Source organism: Orcinus orca, chromosome 8, assembly GCF_937001465.1.
Source record: "Orcinus orca chromosome 8, mOrcOrc1.1, whole genome shotgun sequence".
In the NCBI taxonomy this organism is placed as follows: domain Eukaryota; kingdom Metazoa; phylum Chordata; class Mammalia; order Artiodactyla; family Delphinidae; genus Orcinus; species Orcinus orca.
In genome coordinates, this window is record NC_064566.1 from 64908288 (window position 1) to 64926655 (window position 18368).

The 18368-nt window shown below is 39.6% G+C and overlaps 1 protein-coding gene and 1 long non-coding RNA gene across 9 annotated transcripts in view; one reads left to right on the forward strand and one right to left on the reverse strand.

Moving 5' to 3' along the window:
• Nucleotides 1-2021: 2021 nt before the first annotated feature.
• The window catches only part of GRM5 (glutamate metabotropic receptor 5), a 555933-nt gene continuing 539586 nt past the window's right edge, over nucleotides 2022-18368 (reverse strand). For all 6 annotated transcript variants that reach the window (XM_049713432.1, XM_049713430.1, XM_049713431.1 and 3 more), the window contains one exon: nucleotides 2022-6773. In XM_049713432.1, the coding sequence (XP_049569389.1) occupies nucleotides 5885-6773 (889 nt within the window). In that variant the 3' untranslated portion in view covers nucleotides 2022-5884. The remainder of the gene's footprint in view (nucleotides 6774-18368) is intronic.
• Nucleotides 6116-18368, forward strand: part of LOC117202151 (uncharacterized) — a 268363-nt gene continuing 256110 nt past the window's right edge. For 2 of the 3 annotated variants that reach the window (XR_004484344.2, XR_007478771.1), the window contains exons 1-2: nucleotides 6116-6232; nucleotides 13881-13931. This is a non-coding gene — a long non-coding RNA (uncharacterized LOC117202151). Of the gene's footprint in view, nucleotides 6233-6637; nucleotides 6798-13880; nucleotides 13932-18368 lie in introns of those variants that run through there. The other variant, XR_007478772.1, reaches the window with a different exon arrangement.

The window sequence follows — 18368 nt, forward strand, 5'->3', positions numbered from 1 at the left end:
GCTACTTAACATCAACTAATGCTACTATCTCACATATTGCTTCATTTGAGGCTGTTGGGAGTTAAGGAAAGCATCCAACATGTCGATTGAGAAAAAGAAAAAGGAAAAGAAAATCCTCAGCTTGACCCCTGGGAGTAAAGTTAATGTGCTGGTAGAGCTCTGAGAAATCAGAAAATAGGAGGAAAATGGATAATAAAATGTAGCAAGGCTTTCCATGATTCAGTAGAATGGCTCTGAAAATGATTGATGATATCAATCCATGTTTTCTTCTCCAAAATCCTTAGGAGATCATCATGGAAATAGCAATTAATTTTCAAGACTAAAGGAAAAAGTGTCTACAAATTATAAATTTTATATCATAGCATTTCTAAAACTCATACTATGAAGTTCTACTCTGAGGAGACTACTTATAAGAAAAAAAACAAAAAAACTTCCAGGGTTAATGCATATTAGCATATTTAAAGAAGAGTAGCAAGTTCTGAGATGAAGGCAGCCATCCAACCTGGAGTTACTATGATTTCCAAACTTTTAAAAATCTAAAACTTCTATTTTGTGAAACACTTATTACTGTTCAGCAGTTCAGAAAAGACAATTTACTATATTAAATTGCAATTTTCATGAACATATCAGTCATATAATTTATTATATAACATTTATCCTGTTATAGAAACATGCTAGTTATGTAAGGCTTTGTTTTATGTCAATGAGTAAAAATACAAGTTATATATAAAAAAGCCAAATGTGTCTGATATATATACCACATAACTAGCCTATTTGTATAAATGTTCATACAAAAAGACTTAGATGTCATGACAAAACCAAATGTGTTGGGTCTGGAGTAAAAGTTAATTTAAAATATTTAATTTTAAATTAAATTAAATTTTAAATTAAATTTCTATTGCATCAGCTGGTTTTATCTGGCCTCCATTGGTTCTATGGAGTCTTACACAACTCTTTTGATCTTTAGGAGATAATGTATGTAGTCTAGATATCTTACCTCAATCTCAAGTTTATATAAACATATGCCCATTTGGATTACTTCAGAATAGAAGACACTGAATTAGAGAGTTTGACCAAAAAATGGCTTTCTTTTTAAAGTTCAAACATAGTTTGTATCAACTTATATAAGAATATATGTATATATATATTAAATGTGTACAAATAATACAATGTAGGGAAGCAGAGAGAGGCTATATTTTAAAATTTACATTTTCTCTTCCATACATCATTCATATAGTCTACATTATGCTTTTAGGTTTTAGCCAAGTTGTTTTTAGGGGGTGTAAATTTGCTTAAGAATCTATGAAAGTAAAAAGTGATTTGACAAGTAATTTTCTTTTCTGGCAAAATTACATAGACATGCCCACACATACACACACAAACATACATACATACATACACACATATACAGATGGACTCAAAGTAAAATATCTATATTGATGTGTGTGTTTATATACATATACAGACACAGATATATATATACACACATACATACATATATATACACACATGTGCATAATCTATATTATTTTTGTGATGTTACATCTATCAACACAGATAATTGTGGAACTATACCTATAATTTGTATTGGTATTTCCAGACACAAAAAGAACTTATATTCCTTGTTTTAATGCTTCCTTGTTTTAATATAACTATTTATTTATGTCTTAAAAGGTATTTATAGGTGCCTCTGGGGACAGCATCTCTGGTTGGTTTGTGGTTGGTTTATATTTTCATTTTAATCTATTGTCCACAGGCTGCTTTGTAAACCCCATAACTCGAATGTGTAGATCATTCAGAATTTAAAATGAATTAATAGTATGGCTCTTTGGGTCATAGAAAATGCTATTAAGACAACAATCTAAACATTTAAGGGGAAGAATCTTAAAGTCATATCATAGTTTCTTTTTTTAATATATTTCAAAAAGTAACTGACTTCACAAACACCAGCTCTAACATGATTTAGACAACTGAGAAAATACTAAAATAAAATACATTTATACAAGTACAAAGCAAAACAATGCTGATAAAAATGTTAAACTTTATGAAAAAAAATCATTTGCAATTCACATCAAAATAATTTAACATTCTCTATCGTTTTAATAGCACAAGCTGCAACAACAGAAAAAAAGACAGATATGTGCACATCATTTTAAAACCAAATCAGTTAAAGTGCAGAAAAAAGTAAGTACAAGCACTTGTAGCCCACACAAATCTTTTAGGATTGGCACCATCTCTCTAAAACATCTATATTCTATATAGATTTCTAATTACAACACCACCAGCAGCTGCCATTGAATTCTAGAAATACACACAATATACATAGTATATTTGTTCACATTGGGAAGATCAGTGAAATTCAGCCAACTATTTTATACATGCTTCGTTCTTCAACAGATAGTAGAGCATCTGCCAGGCCTCAGACCCTCTTTAAAGTGAATTCCGACTTATCTTTATGCTTTTCACTGATCTGTATTTTTTCACAGTATAAAATTGTAAATGGTAACTATAGAGATTCTGACAGCTTGAGGGTTATTAATAAGCTGTGGCTAAATGTGAACTCAGGTAATACCTTTGAAGTCTCCAAAACATGTACATTTTGCCGGGAGACTAGCACAGGAAATGTTTTTTCCTTAAAAAGTGTTTAATTCCTGGTTTGGAAGTCACAGAACTGCAGCAGAGCCATTATACAATTCATGGACAGTCAGAAATAGCGCCTAGTCTACCTGATCACGTGCTGGTAACAGCAGAAACTTGGGAAAGACTGTTACCAACAAGGATTGGCACATTGGGGGGGTTTCGTTTTTTTCTTTGCTTCAATCAAATCTCATACCGTTTTCCTTTCCACACTCCCTTTCTGCTCCCCACCCCTACCCCAGAGAGTTGGTTCTGGTTCTTTCCAATGCAGATACAGTCTTCTCAGGCTGCCACCACTCTTTCCCACAATAGAAGAAGGGTGGACTTCTTAGATAGTCCGTATAATTTGATCAAACCAGATCTTCTTTTATTCATTCTGGGACCAAACTGTCCTTTAGGGTCACTTTTCTGAAACTTAGCATTCCACTGTACTTTCCCCTTCCTTTTAGTCATGCTGGTCCTGACTGAATTATCACTGGGCACCAGGAACAGACTGTTTTCAAGGAAATTCAATGAAAATAGGTACTCAAATGAATTGTGAAGTTCATATCCTAGCCCTAGAATGAATATTCAGTTCTCTTTGTATTGTAGACTTATTACTTGGAACCTGGTATTAGAATTGGCAAAGAGACAGAGTTAGCATCATTCCAAAATAAAAGATCCCAAGAATGCATTACTAATAATATTATATATTATACAATGTATTGAATGAAGTGGCAAAGGGTTATATAAATACACTGAAAAATACATCTTGTTCTCCTCTAATTGAATAAATTATTTTTCTTATTACAATTGACTATTAGCTCATATGGAATTATCAGATGGCAATTTATTCACATTAAATTTTAATTTCTAACGAATTTTCTCACAAGGTAGTGTACTTTTAAAAGAAATATGTTACTAAAAAATTAGAAAGGAATTTGATCATGGAGACAGTTTTAAAAATGTTCTTCTATTGGTCAACACAGTGAAACTTGTACTTAAGAATACAATGGAAACCAACGTAAGTGTTTTATGAAACAAAATTTTAAAACTCAGATAGAGCATACTTAGAAAGGTTTTGATACTTAAATCAAGACAGTAATCCCCAGGTGAATGCCACCCTTTTGATGAGAATCCAGGGATATTAATACTCAAAATATTTACATTTGTTTTTAAAGTAGAGGCAGACACTTGCTTTCAATGAAACCATAAAACTTAGCTAGATTCACTGTTTCAAGAGTCATTATAATATTTGGGATCGAGGGGCTCTGATGATGCTATTTTTAAATTGTCATTGGAGGTCTGATTTAAAAAACTTTATATTTTAGTAAATTAATGTTAGCTTTTAATGTTTTCTGTTGGGAGATTTGATTTAATATAATTTAATATAAGAACAGTTATCAGGAAAGTAAAGTGGAGCAGTATATTTATTATAACTTTTAAAAGTGGGGAATGATAAATTACGTTAATGGATCTATTTCCATTTCTCAATTCCTTTTTTTAAGTAGATGTGAGATAAAAAATACTTACCAAAATAAGGATATTGAGCTAAAGGAAAAAGGTTTTTAATTTATCTTTCTCTCTGCTAAAAATATACTTCTGCCTCATAGCAAATCTTTTTCATAAGGCTATCTTTAGTATAAGGCTGGGTCAACTGAACTTTAAATTTATAGGACACCTCCTCCTTTTATTACTATCCTTATTTAAAAATCAAAAACATTTGGCACCTGAGGATAGCTGTAATGGGAGGAAGAAAGAGATGACAGTGGATGCAGGTCTTGAGCTATGAATTCTACCTGTATGAGCCTATCAAAGCACAGGTATTTCTATTATAACTTTAAATCTCTTTTCTGCAGTTTTTAAAAAGTGACAGTATGAAGTGCACAAAATTATATGAATAATTATTTTAAAAAGGAAAATATTAATAATTGCTTTGCCTCTTTTTGGAATGGCTAAGAAAGATTGTGTGGTTTATATTCTTTAAGGTTCCTCTGTTTAAGTTTTCTGTATTGCTTTGAAAAATCTACATTTGTCATAGTTCATAGCTGCCCTGTTTAAGCAGCCAAGAAAAGTTAAAATCACTGCTCACTGGCATAGCTAAATCTCTGCTACGCCGACTTGACACAGTTTAAAATTTCCAGTGTATTAAGATTGTGTTAATTTTTTGAACAGTCCCTCCAATCATGACAATGTCTTCATTGGGTCTATGGACCGTTCTTCCAGTGGTGGGACTTGAAAAGAACAGAGGAGCTCTTTGTGCATCAGGTTTTCAAAAGAAAGGAATGAAGAAGCCCAAATGCGTACTTTAAATATTTTAGCTGGCAATGCATTCATAATGAGGAGTGGCCACATTTCATGAAAGAGATAGCCAAGCTGGAGCTCAAGAATTATTATTATTATAAAGAGAATGTCCAGCTGCACAACGCACCCCAGTGAGGGAATTACAAAACAGTATTCCAGAAAATATTTTTTGCTACTCCAGTATTGATTGGCAACATGGTGAAATAGTCAAGATATCTTCCACTGGTTTTCTTAGTTAATGGAGGTGAATTGAAATAACTAGGTGGAATCCAAGATGCAGGCTTTTGGAAGAGGATGTCACAAGCAAATTGGAGAGGAAAGTCTGGTAAAAGCCCTACATACATCAGCGCAGCCCTCTTCATACAGTTGTGTGTTGTGTATGGGACACACTCACGTCAAGGCCTCAGTAAATACTGGGCCCAAGTACTGCTTTCCAAGGTCTTTAAAGGAAAGAAAAAACGAAAAAAAAAAAAAAAAAAAAGAGGAAGAGAAAAGTTGACGTTTTGGTCCCAGATTTTGAGTTTGTTAGAAAATGTACATTCATGTTTGGTGAATCAAAGAATCTTCTGGGAAAAGAATTAACGTAAACAAACAAAACATATTTTTTTTACAGTTGCTTATTAACTATGCCTTTTCCCCTCCATTACGCTGTTTCACACTCATTGCTTCCCTAGAGCAAAGCACTTAGTATGTAACTGTTTCAACAGACTCCTTGTCAGCCCTCAAAAACAGAAGCAGTGTTTCTTAAAAGCCCATGTTTTCTAAGGCCACTAGAAGAAGATCTGCCAAAAGATTTGTAGTTGGTGTCTTCGTCGGTTGATGTTGAATAGCACTATTAATCTCTTGTTTCCATTACAGGTGTACTTGGCGTCTTCCACCTCGGGTTTTAATCAGGCGACTGTGTCTGTGGGAACACCGGAGGTCTCGGCTCCGTTTGGGAACCCAGCGTGGTTTCCAAGGACATTCACAAGGACGAGGAGCTCTGAGTGTAATCTCTTATGATAAGTGTGTCGTATTTGGGAGACGATGGGATACAGAGGGCCGACTCGGACACTGGCGAGTTGGGAGTGGTACTCCCCGAGTCCACCGAGTCTCTGAAGGGGGACGGCGGGGTGAGAGCCACCAACTCCTCCAGGTCCGGCTTGCCGGCCGCAGCCTCGGGCCCGGCCGCCAGGGGCTCCCGGGCAGCGCCCCCAGCCGGCGGGGCCGCGGCCGCGGGCTGCGCGCCACCGGTGATCTCAATGGCGGGCAGCGGCTGGATCTCGGCGAACGTGGTCATGGTGGTGGGCAGCTGGATCTCTTTGGGGATCAGGTAGGACGAACAGAGCGGGGCGCCCGCGCCGGGGCCGGGAGCGGCGGTGGACAGCATCATGGAGTTGAGCTCGCTGATGTTGGCAGTGAAGCGGGTCACCACGCTGCTGATCTGCTCCATGAGCGAGCCCTGAGACGAGCTGCTGCGCGCCGCGGGCTCCGAGTGCAGCGACGGCAAGTCGTCGTCCGTGCGGCCGGCCGAGCCCGCGCGCTGGCTCAGCGTGCTGATGGGCGACGGCGAGCGCGGGCGCGCGGGCGCGGGGAAGTGCTCCTCGGCCTCCACCACGTCGTACAAAGCCTTGGGGCCGGCGTCCGGGGGCTCGGGCCCGCCTCCTCCCGCGCCTGCGCCGCCCGCGCCCGCGCCGCTGCCCGCGCCGCCCGCGCACAGGCCGCGGCTCTCCGTGCTCTTGGGGAAGGGCTTGATGACGGCAGTTTGGTTGGGGTTCTCCTTCTTGTTGATGTGGATGGACAGCCGCTGCCACAGGTGCTGCCCCCGGCTACTCTTCTCGTTCTGCGCCCACGTGACAGATTTTCCATTGGAGCTGCGGAGAGAAGAGAGACAAGAGGTGACTCCGCGAGGCCCCGGACGGGAGGGCTTCCCCGGTGGTGGGCGGCCGTGGGACTCGGACTGGGGAGGGCTTTTCTTGTTTTCTCGGGAAATAGGGCATCAAAGGACACCAGGGAAAGAGATCTTGGACGTGGCTTTTGCTTGCTTGAGTGAAAGGCTGCTTTCTTGTATCTGGTCTTCCGTTCATCATGACCACGGAAGTGTGTCAAAGGGGATATTAGTGTGGATAAAGGGCTGTGTATGGGGATTCTGCAGTAGTTCTGAGACCACTCGTGATTGCAACAGCTGGTTAGGCTGCAGACCTAGAAGCTAGGGCTTGCAGTATTGTGGTTGTGTGCAGACGTTCCGGTGACAGGGCACGGGCTTCCCAAAGTGGGCAACCTCTGAAAGGAAACAGAACTAGGACCTCAGCTCAACCCAGTGATCAGAGGGCAGGGAAGGGGTAGGAGTCAGGGGTTACCAGGAAGTAGATAGTGGTTCCAATTCAGTTTTTATTCTGCACGCCCATGGTTGGTGCATTTAACTAGGGATTTCTGTAAGAACTCCTGACTTTGAACATGTTTGTACTTAGTCTGGCTTATCTGGTGGAAGATACAAATTCAGTGAACACATATACTAATTTGTAATTAATTAGAACTCTTCTACTTGGTAGAAATTTCCTCACGCGTTTATTTTAAGGCCTAAAACTTGAATAACAATTCTGTGAGGGAGCATGCAGTGTTCCTGCCTTTGGCACCTAGCTTATAGTTTCGAATTAGGGTCTCGATGAGTGTTGTCTGACTGACATGGTTTCTTAGGATCTTTCTCCCTCTTCTTTTCCCCAAGTAGTCCTTTTTCATCTGTACTCTGGGAACTGAAATCTGCTCTGGTGAAGAAAGAATCTAATGAGGCTGATGCCTCAGCCTCAGAGCCTGACTGTGCCTTCCTTACCTGGAACCACAAACTATCGAGAGCCTCACCTATGGTCAGGTGATGTGCTCTGACCTTCAGGGATCTTATATGGAGAGATCCTGGGGTGATTTCCCACAAAGGAATACAAGATCTCTGTAACTAGGGGCTCTGCTACATCCAGACAGCTCTGTTCCAGGTGCTGTGACCAAGAGATAGCCTTGGGCAGTCTCTGAACAAAGGCTTTGACCACCCAATTTTATCATCTCAGCTGGTGGCTATTAAACTTAATTGTGCATAGGACTCACCTGGGGTATTTGTCAAATACCCTGGTGAACCCCAGGAGATTCTGATTGTCCAGATTGGGTTCCACGGATCTATGCATTTTACAGGCACTCAGCCCCCTGCTCCCTAAAGTGATTCTGCAGCAGGTGTTTCACAAACTGAGAAGTTCTAACAAGAAGTTATCCTTTCTCCCTGGCTTCCCATTGCTCCCTTGGCCTCCTTGCTGGAGGGCTGACCCGCCTTTATCAGACAAGGGACTGAATTGTGTTTGGAGCCCACCTGCCTTGGGACTGCCAACTGCAACTTCGAGATTCTCTTTTGCTTGAGACGTCCACTCCCTTGATAAGGGACCACTGTTTCTGCAGCCCCTATAACAACATGCTTCCTGCCTCTTTCCCACACTGCTCCCCATGTCTTCATCTGTCCCTTTCCACTTTGTGGTCTTCCTTTCTTTGCTCCTTGCACTGAAATCTCATTCCATTTAATATACCCAGTGTATTGCAACCTGGTGTCCTTCAGAATTCTTGAATGTGAAATGTCCTCCACCCTCACCCCTTTTCCTGCAAATAATGAACAAATTATTTCCAGGTTTGGAGGTTGCTGTGCATTCCCAGCACAGCAGAAGGGACCCTGCCAACCTGTTAACTTCCTTCCCAGAGAGTTTCAGGGTTTGTTTTTATGTTTTTGCATTAACCTGACCTGCCACCCTTTATGTTTTCAGTGCATTACTTTTCTTTTTCCCAAGTGTCCACTAACTTCTGGAACATGGCACAGAAGAAATGGGCCAGATGATTTATGGGATTTGATTGGGAGGATGGTTGCCAACAACCCCATTTCTCTCCTACTGGCAAGATAAGAAACAGACATGTACGGAGGGACAATTAGTTTTTCAGGTAGCTGAGGCCACTTTTGACACAAAGCATGGGCTAGAAACTAGAAGTATAACTGGATTCATTCTACCAAGCTCTAGGAAAGTTTTTGCTCCCAGCACAGAGAGGTTTTGATGGAACATAACTTTAACAGTGACAGTCATTGGAATCACATGTAGCCGGGCTCCAAAACATGAGAGCAGATTAAAAAACCTTTGGGTTTTCAATGTGGGATAAGGAAACTGTCCTAACCAAGCAATCTGTACAAAGTACTGCCATCTTTCCTGGCCATGTCTTTGCTCACAGTGTCACAGGGTCTGTGGCCACTTGGGAGAGAGTGCACCGGACAAGCTGAATAACAATGGAAATGGACAGAGGACACACCAGAGACATGGAGTCCAAATCTGAGCACTTCATTTCATTTCTTGGGTCATGGAATATTTTTTTCTCCAAAGCAAATGGAGATTCTTAAGAAAAAACTGACCTACAAGAGACGTTAATCTGTTTATCAATAGAATGTAGTTTCTATGAAGACAGGGACCTTATCTACCTTGTTCACTGGCATACAGCGAGATCTTAATGAGCGTTTGATGGATGAATAGGATTCTTAAGGCAACAGGGCTGTTGTGTGGTGTATGGAAAGTGCAATGGACGAAGGATCCTAAAATCTGTATTCTAATTCTGGATCTGCCATTCTGGACGCTTGGAAAATAATAATCTCCTTAAGCCTCAGTAAAAAAAAGCGGATAGTATATCATTTGGTGAAGATTGTTGTGAGGAGATGAAATGAGACAATGAAAGTGAAAGGTTCTGGTAAGGAGAAGGTATCTAAGATGTTATTTTTTGCATTCTGTGTGAATACGAAGTTTCAAGAAACAAAAATAATATATTACAGTCGGCCCTCTGCGGTTTCGCATCTGCGGATGCAACTCAAAGCAGTCAGGTCTAATGTTGGTTGAATCTGCGGATGCGAAACCTGAGGATACCGAGGACCGACTGTATTCATTGTACTGTGCCGTTTATGTAAGGGATTTGAGCAGCTTGGCGTTTGGTCTCTGCTGGGGCTCCTGGAATTAATACCCAGGGGATATGAAGGGCCGACTGTACCCAAGGCTGTTTTGAGCTTTGGTTGAGGAACAGAGAATTCAGTGCAAAGTAAATATTTATGGTAAGGCCATAACATACTTCTGGTTGTTCCTTCTTACCCTGACCGATTGTACCCAGCTTTGGAGTTACAGGGGTTTTTTTCTGCGGCGTGTCTTTTCTCACCCTATGCTGTCACCTTGGGTGATCACCTCTCCTCCACTAAATTTAACATTATTCCACTTCCAAAGTTTACTTCTTCCTGATCTTTCATTGAGCTGCCTCCTCTGCCTTTTCCTTCTTTTTAACCTAAGTACTTCCTATCTTTTTTTTTTTTCTTTTTTGACTTTTCCTTAATTGCTTTTTCTTGAAGGAAGCTTTCCTGACCCTGCTCCTGACTGGGTTAGATTCCCATTGTCCCTGCCGTAGGCACTGAATAACTCTTTGTTGTATGTCCATCTCATCTACTGGATGGAGTGTTTTGAAGGCAGAGACAGAAGGTTCTTCATTTCCTGTTATATCCACAATACCCAGTGCATTGCCTGCTCAATAATATTTTTTGGCTAATAATTGAGTGGATAAATGCATTCCATTTAAAAAAATTCATACTAATTACTTTTGTTAGAATTAAGTTTTAAAAATCATTCAATATTAATGAAATTCTTTTATCTTGAGGATCCATCTACTTCTTATATAACTCAATGTAATCATTAGTACTCAGTGTGTACTGAAAAGGATGTATGAAAAGGTATTTCATAAACTAAGTACAACAAGACAGATCTTGATATCTATCATGAAAATCACAAAGGAAGTGTTGATTTCTTTTTTGTAGTTCATATATATCTGTTTTAGTGAAACTTCTCAGTGATGACAGTTTTTTGAGGCAGTTACCAGTAGGGGACCCAGAATGTGGCTCCAAGATCTGGCCATGACTGATGTTGGGCAAGTCACTTAATACCTTTGAACCTCTTTGCTTATTGGTAAAAAATAGAAGTGAACCACCCTTTCTGACCTCACGTGATTTCTGGGAGGAACCAAAAGAGTAATATACATTAGGGTGTTTTATAAAGCATAGCACCTCTGCAAGGGGTTATCGCCATCAAACTTTCCATTCAATGGAGGTAAAATGTTGTTTATTAGTATTTAGGCTGATAATTTTTTTTTTTTTTTTTAAACATCAGGATTATACATTTGTCCTAGGGCCTGAGGTAAGAAAAAGGAACAAACTTTTCCTTACCTGTCTACAGCACTTCATCTTCCCCAGCTAATATTTTGGGCATTAGAAAAGGAGGAAGAGGAAAGAAGATTGGAGGGAGAGACAGAACCAATGGTCTGCTACATCTGGGAAGGAGGACAAACTGGCCAAACAAAAGAGAAGAAAACAACACAAAAACCTTGGTCTTTGCAGGCACCAATCAGCCCTTTTGCCATATATAATACTATGTAGTCTAGTGTTCTCATTTTTATGATGATTTGCTCTTTATTTCTGGAAAAACAAAAACCACAAAATTCAGCCTTTCAGTAAGAAAGAGGGTTATTAGAAGGTTAGGCTTTTTTGTTTGTTTGCTTTTTGTTTAGATTTTGGGTTTGCCAAAATGACACCTTCTACCTTTATTCTCAGAAGTTTGTTCTCCCTCTTCTCTTCCATGTGGGACACTTAACTAACTTATTCATTTCAAGCAGGCTCCAAATGTCAGCTCAATGACCTCTCCCAATTTCTCTACTCATCCCCAAAACCTGCAGGCATTAGAGCATACTGCCATGGCGCACCATCGTTAGGAAGCAAATGTTAGTAAAGAGAGAGTTTGACTGTCAAAAAACTCCAGGGATTTAGAATTTTTGTGTTCATTTTAAATGGCTGTTGAATGATCTGTGTGATTTTTTTCCCTCAGAACTCGTTTAGGGTTTTATTAATGGCATATAAGCAATTAAGATTCTCAGAATATTTCACTGAATTTAAAAAAAAAACTAGGCCCTTATCCTCCTTTTGTTACATTACATTGTTTATTAATACTTTCCTAAGTTGCATAGTTTCAGGGCATAAGAAAAGTCAAATGTATCCTCTGAAAATCAAAAAATTATTTTTATGAAAAAATTATCTTCATTACTAAAGCTCTCTTTTTTTGTGATTTTGAGTTAAGGGGTAGCCAGGAGAGAAGTATAGTAAGGTTATGAGCTTCCTAATACAAAAATGTATTTAAAAAATACAAAAACCTTGTAACATCATTAGCAAATATGTCTTTGGAATGACATCAGACAATATTAGGTCAATAAAATAATTTTATGAAGTAAGAATATTATAAGCAGAAAATTTGCAATTGCAGTTCCATTTTCTGCACATTTTCTTAAACTTTTATTTTTAATTTTTAAAATTTTTTTAACATCTTTATTGGAGTATAATTGTTTTACAGGGGTGTGTTAGTTTCTGCTTTATCTTAAACTTTTATAAATCAGTCTATTTTGCTTTCAGTAATTTGTTTTGAACTACAAAATATGGAAATATAGTTTTAAAAAATACTGAGGAATCTGATATTGTTTATATTCAGGCATTCTAAATTAGGTGGGAGAATTTCTTTCTGAGCCTTGCCTAAAACCTGACATCTTGATTTTGACAATTACACTGAAAAACACACCGTAATATATAAGAAAATGGCAGAATCATCTATATAAATTTACCCACTTATAGCATAAATGGATGTAAATAGCTATTCTGCTGTCAAAAACTTAAATGGCCAGGATGATGTATGCATTAGAGATGCACGTATAGAGAAAAACACTTGGGTAAATGGAAATGAAGTCAAGGACTAAATTACCTGATAGAGGCATAATAATCAAAGCAATACCACCTGTTTTCATAGTGCTTTATAAAGCACTTTTAGGAACACTGATTATCAGAGGTTGATAGGATCAAAGTGCTTATCCTCCTTCCAAAAATGAGAAAACCGAGACTCAGAATAGGTGATCTACCCAGGGTTACACAGAAAATGACAAAGCGGGGACTAATACCATGTCATGATTTTCAATTCCATTTTCCATGACAGTACACTGTCCATATTTGTTTTTTGAAGTGAGCTCTCCTTATTCCATGGCAGAGAGCCTCAGATGTTACCTGTGATGGTATGTGTGTTTAAGTAGATAAGTTAGTAGTAATTTGATTTATATTCTCTCTTACCCTGTATTGCTTTACTTTTTTTTTTTTTTTTTTTGCGGTACGCGGGCCTCTCACTGTTGTGGCCTCTCCCACTGCGGAGCACAGGCTCCGGACGCGCAGGCTCAGCGGCCGTGGCTCACGGGCCCAGCCGCTCCGCGGCACGTGGGATCCTCCCGGACCGGGGCACGAACCCGTGTCCCCTGCATCGGCAGGCGGACTCCCAACCACTGCGCCACCAGGGAAGCCCTGCTTTACTTCTTAATCTTGACACTGCAATATATTTTGCAGTCTCAAGAAAACACCCTGCATCTCTCTTTGGTTGCTAACTCAAAGAGCACAGGTTGATTGAGCACCTATATTTGTCAAGGATGATGACTGGATGCCTTTATGATGAAGGCCCTTGAAGCTTACAGCCATATACATTAATATTATAAGGCAGTTTCAGCCTTTTTTTTTCATGTTGTGATTCAACAGAAGACAGTTGTCCTGTGTATAGCACACTTATTTTCTCTCTGACTTATTTTGGAATACCAGTAAATGAGAGTGGTGTAATTTCAGGGATAATCTTAAATCTGCACTATTTTGAAAATTTTGGTATTTCATCTAATATTGGTAGTAAGTGATTTGTGGTACCTTTGCCAATGATTTTGAGTCATCGGTGCTTTTTGATATTGCGGCTGAAAGTTACTGATGTAAGAGACTTCCCTCAAAGAGGGTAAATTGATTTCAAGAGAACGTACTTACAGAAGAAGGCTAGCAATATGAATTACAGTATTCTGATAGAGGTTGTTTTCCTTTTACCTAGGACCTTGAAATGAGGAAGAAGATGGCCAGGAGGAAGGATGCTAAACATGAGGTGAGTGAGAGATGGTGGAGCATGGGAACAAGCAGTCAGTTCATTGAGTTCTTAGAGGGGACGGATCACAAGGGATTCAAACCTTCACAAGAAGAAATCATTTCTAGTGGGAGGGGGTTGGCCAGGGAATGTTGCCTGCCTACAGGAGGCAGATTGCGCCTAGGCCTTGAATAATTAGTAGGTTATGGCAAAATCCAAAAAGAGAATGCTAAGAATTGCTCTCCAGGAAGGATAGCAGTGACAGAAGTCCAGGAATCCACAAAGAATTTTCCAGGAAATAACCAGTAGTCCAGTTTGACTGTGTAGGTATAGAGTAAGAAGTTAAAGCATCAGAAGGTAGAGTTTAGACTTTTTTGTCTGCTGTAAAAATTCTTCCTGGCCACCCCTGACCTACAAGAGTCTTCTTTCTTCTATTGGATTGGCCAAAAAGTTCGTTCAGGTCTTCCGAAACATCGCACAGGAAAACCCGGACGAACTTTTTGGCCAACCTAATACTTTCTTTTGCTATTTTAATAACTCATTAGTAATCAGCCTTGGACTTCTTATTAGTGTCTGGAATAAATGGGTGGTCTAATATGTTAGACCAGAAAGATGCTCTGATTATTAGATGCACATGTCATCTACATGCTTGATCAATCAATAAATGAATATATCAAGAAGTACCCATCACTTTGTTATTCTTCAACTGTAAGAATTCTCTGTTGTTATTTAATATTTTATGTATTTGATCATCTTTCTCAAGCTCAACAAAAACAGTTGAACTCAGGAACCATATATGCCATAATCTTCTTTAAACCTTCACCACAGCTTCATCCATTGACCTTATTCCTTGTCTGGCCCCAGTCCTGGTCCTACTTCAGGAAGACGTTCAAGCCTAATTAATATTTAAGTTAATTAGTCCTTCAGGCAATGAGGAACCAAGAAGATTTGACACAAGCAATAGTGGTACCCAGAGTAGATTTAAGAGCTTGTTTTAATAGTGCAGGGATACAGTGTAAGATGCTAACAGTTGTGGCCAAAATGAGGATGGAAAGGAACATATTGATATGAAAACCATTGTGAAAAAAAGACATTTGTCCTTGCGCTTTGGGTTTTTCTTGTTGGTATTAGAGGAATTCAGAGAAAGGGTTGCTCTTGGGGGAAAGAAGTTTCAGGGAAGGATTTGCAAATAAAGTGGAGCTTACCGAGGCCTTAAAGCCTGGGGAATGTTAAAGTAACATGGATAAACAAGATCCAGTTAATATATATCTCGCATATACGGCCAAGAAACTAATGCCATGTGTTTAACCCTGTGAAACCCTTCCAACAACCCCGTGGTGGACTTTCACCTCTCTTTTAAGCAGCTGGAGCGGGAGTAGTGGCTGCATGCTTCTAAGATAATTCCCTCAGAGGACATCTCTTAGTAGGCATTTAGTCCCTAATAAAATCCTAGCGGGAGGAGAACCATTCAGCCCTATTTTAACTTACCTTTGGTCTAACAGCAGCGGAGGCCTTTTCAGAATGTTCCATGGCCAATCAGGGTGGGTTATTAAAGTGCCTGATGGTCCAGGATTGCTGCTACTTCCCCCAAGTTCTTATAAAGAGGAAGCATCTAACGAAGGACATGCAGGAGCGTGTGCCAAGCAGAGGTAGTTTGTTGGATCATCACAGAGTTTTCTTTCTCAAATTAAGCTATTTCTTTCGATCCATAATTCAGTAAGACTCAAAACTAAACTCCTCATACTGAGATATAAGTTCTAGGTTTAGTTGAGGTGCTTCAACTAAGATTAGAAGATTTTTTTTTCCAAAATAGGAAATGATTTTTTTTCCCCAAAACAGGAAATGATTTTTTTCCCCCAGCCATCACTATAATGCCCAGATTGCAAGTGAGTAAAGAAAGAACAAAAGAAGACACAGCTGGGCTTCCCTGGTGGTGCAGTGGTTGAGAATCTGCCTGCCGATGCAGGGGACACGGGTTCGAGCCCTGGTCTGGGAAGATCCCACATGCCGCGGAGCAACTGGGCCCGTGAGCCATGGCCGCTGAGCCTGCGCGTCCGGAGCCTGTGCTCCGCAATAAGAGGCCACGATAGTGAGAGGCCCGCACACCGCGATGAAGAGTGGCCCCCGCTTGCCACAACTAGAGAAAGCCCTCGCACAGAAACGAAGACCCAACACAGCCAAAAAAAAAAAAAATATATACATAAATTAAAAAAAAAAAAAAAAGAAGACACAGCTGTTTCGTGCCTGTGGGCTGAAGCTTCCAGGAAGACTTTGTGGAAGAATCCAGCTTGATTTAAACCTTGAATAAAACATGGGATTGGGATTGATGGCAAAGGAGAGTCTTGGAATGATAGTAACTCCCGTTTGAATAGAACTTTCTACTTCACAAGGTGTTTTCACCTGTGTTATTATATTTGCCCTTCACAACAGCTGTTTGACATAGCGCTTCTAATGACGTATTTATAGGTCTGTTCCTGCACAAAACTTGGAACACTCCAAGGGCAGCCACTACATGCATCTCCTGTGTTTAATATGGTACCTGATGCAGAGTAGGTGGGCTGGGAGTGTCAAGCAAATGAAGTAAATTCTTTCGCCTTGAGTGCTTGGTATAGACAGGTATTATTAACCTGTATTATAGATGCAAAAACTGAGGTTTATGGAACTTAACTAAGTTGTCTAACTCAAAAGGCAGAACAGTGCCTCAAATATGACCCTAAATCCAGATCACTGCCACCAAGCAATATTGTCTCTGTGCTGAGGGCCAAGATACACACTGAACCAAAGGGCTGACAAGACATACCTTTGTGGAGCAGCAAGGGAAATGCCAACACCCAAGTTTGTGTCCATAAAATGACCTGATAATAAATTCCAAAGTTCTGTGTCAACATTCACCTGAACATTGCAGAGATGACTCCTGAGGGACTGTAGGATAAGAGAATGTCCCCGGAATTCTACAGTGGTTGCTGAAAAAATGATTTCTGTTTAGACAAAATATTCCTTTTGACCTTAGTTAAAGCACCTCAGCTAATGCATGTAACTTAAATCTGATGTATGAAGAGTACTCTGGTTTCGAGGCTTTGAATCCTGGTTGGACATCTACCGCTAACATGCTTATTATGTATAAAAAGCTCCTCATTTAAGAAAGCAATTCTTTGGATTATTTTTGCTTATTGCATAAAATGGGCCATGCCACAGATGTGAGGCACTAAGTCGATTCCAGTTCCATTCCCTTTGGGTTGCTTCACGTGCTTCATGATGTATCTTTTCATTCCTTTCCTCCCTCCCTCCTTCCTTCCTTCCTTGTATTATGGTAAGACACTTAAAATGAGACCTACCCTCTTAAATTTTTTAGTGTACATTACGGTATTATCACTTCACACCTGTTAGGATAACTATTAATCAAAAAAACTCACAAAGGATAACAAGTGTTGGTGAGGATGTGGAGAAATTGGAACCTTTGTGCAAAATGCAAAATGCAAAATGTTGCAACATCTGGGGAAAACGGTATGGAAGTTCCTTAAAAAATTGAAAACAGACTGCCACCTGATCCAGCAATCCCACTGCTGGGTATATATCCAAAAAATTGAAATCAGGATCTCAAAAGGGGTATTAGCACCCCCATGTTCATTGCTGTATTATTCATAGTAGCCTAACAACCTAAATGTCCATTGGTGGATAAATGGATAAAGAAAATGTGTCGCTTCTGAAGAGACATTTTCCCAAAGAAGACATACAGACGGCCATCGGGTACATGGAAAGGTGCTCAACATCACTAATCATCAGGGAAATGCGCATCCAAACCCCAATGAGATATCACATCAGACCTGTTAGAATGGCTCTTCTCCAAAAGAGAAGAAATAACAAGCGTTTGCAAGGATGTGGAGAAAAGGGGACCCTTGCACACTTTGGTGGGAATATAAATTGGTGCAGCCAAGACAGTTTGGAGGTTCCTCAAAAAGTTAAAAATCACACTGCCATGTGAACCCAGCAATTCCAACGCTGGGTGTTTATCCAAAGAAATGAAATCAATATCTTGAAAAGATATCTGTACCCTCATGATCGTTGCAGCATTATTTACAATAGCCAAGATACGGAAGCAACCTGAGTCCATTGATGGACAAATGGATAAAGAAAATGTGCATAAACAAAATATTATTCAGCCTTGAAATAGAAGGAAATCCTGCTGTTTGTGACAACGTGAATGAAACTTGAGGGCATTATATTAAGTTAAATAAGGCAGATAAAGACAAATACTGTATGATCTCATATATGCCATGGAAAGGAAAATTATCTTGCTTATAATGTTCTTGTGAGAACTTAATGTATAACATTTGTGAAGGGACTACCCCAGTATCTGATGCATAGTAATTACAGTAATGGAAGCAATTGTTATTATTAGTCTTACTCGTTTTAGAACATCTCTAAATATAAGTTATAGCATTAATTTGAAGTTGACTT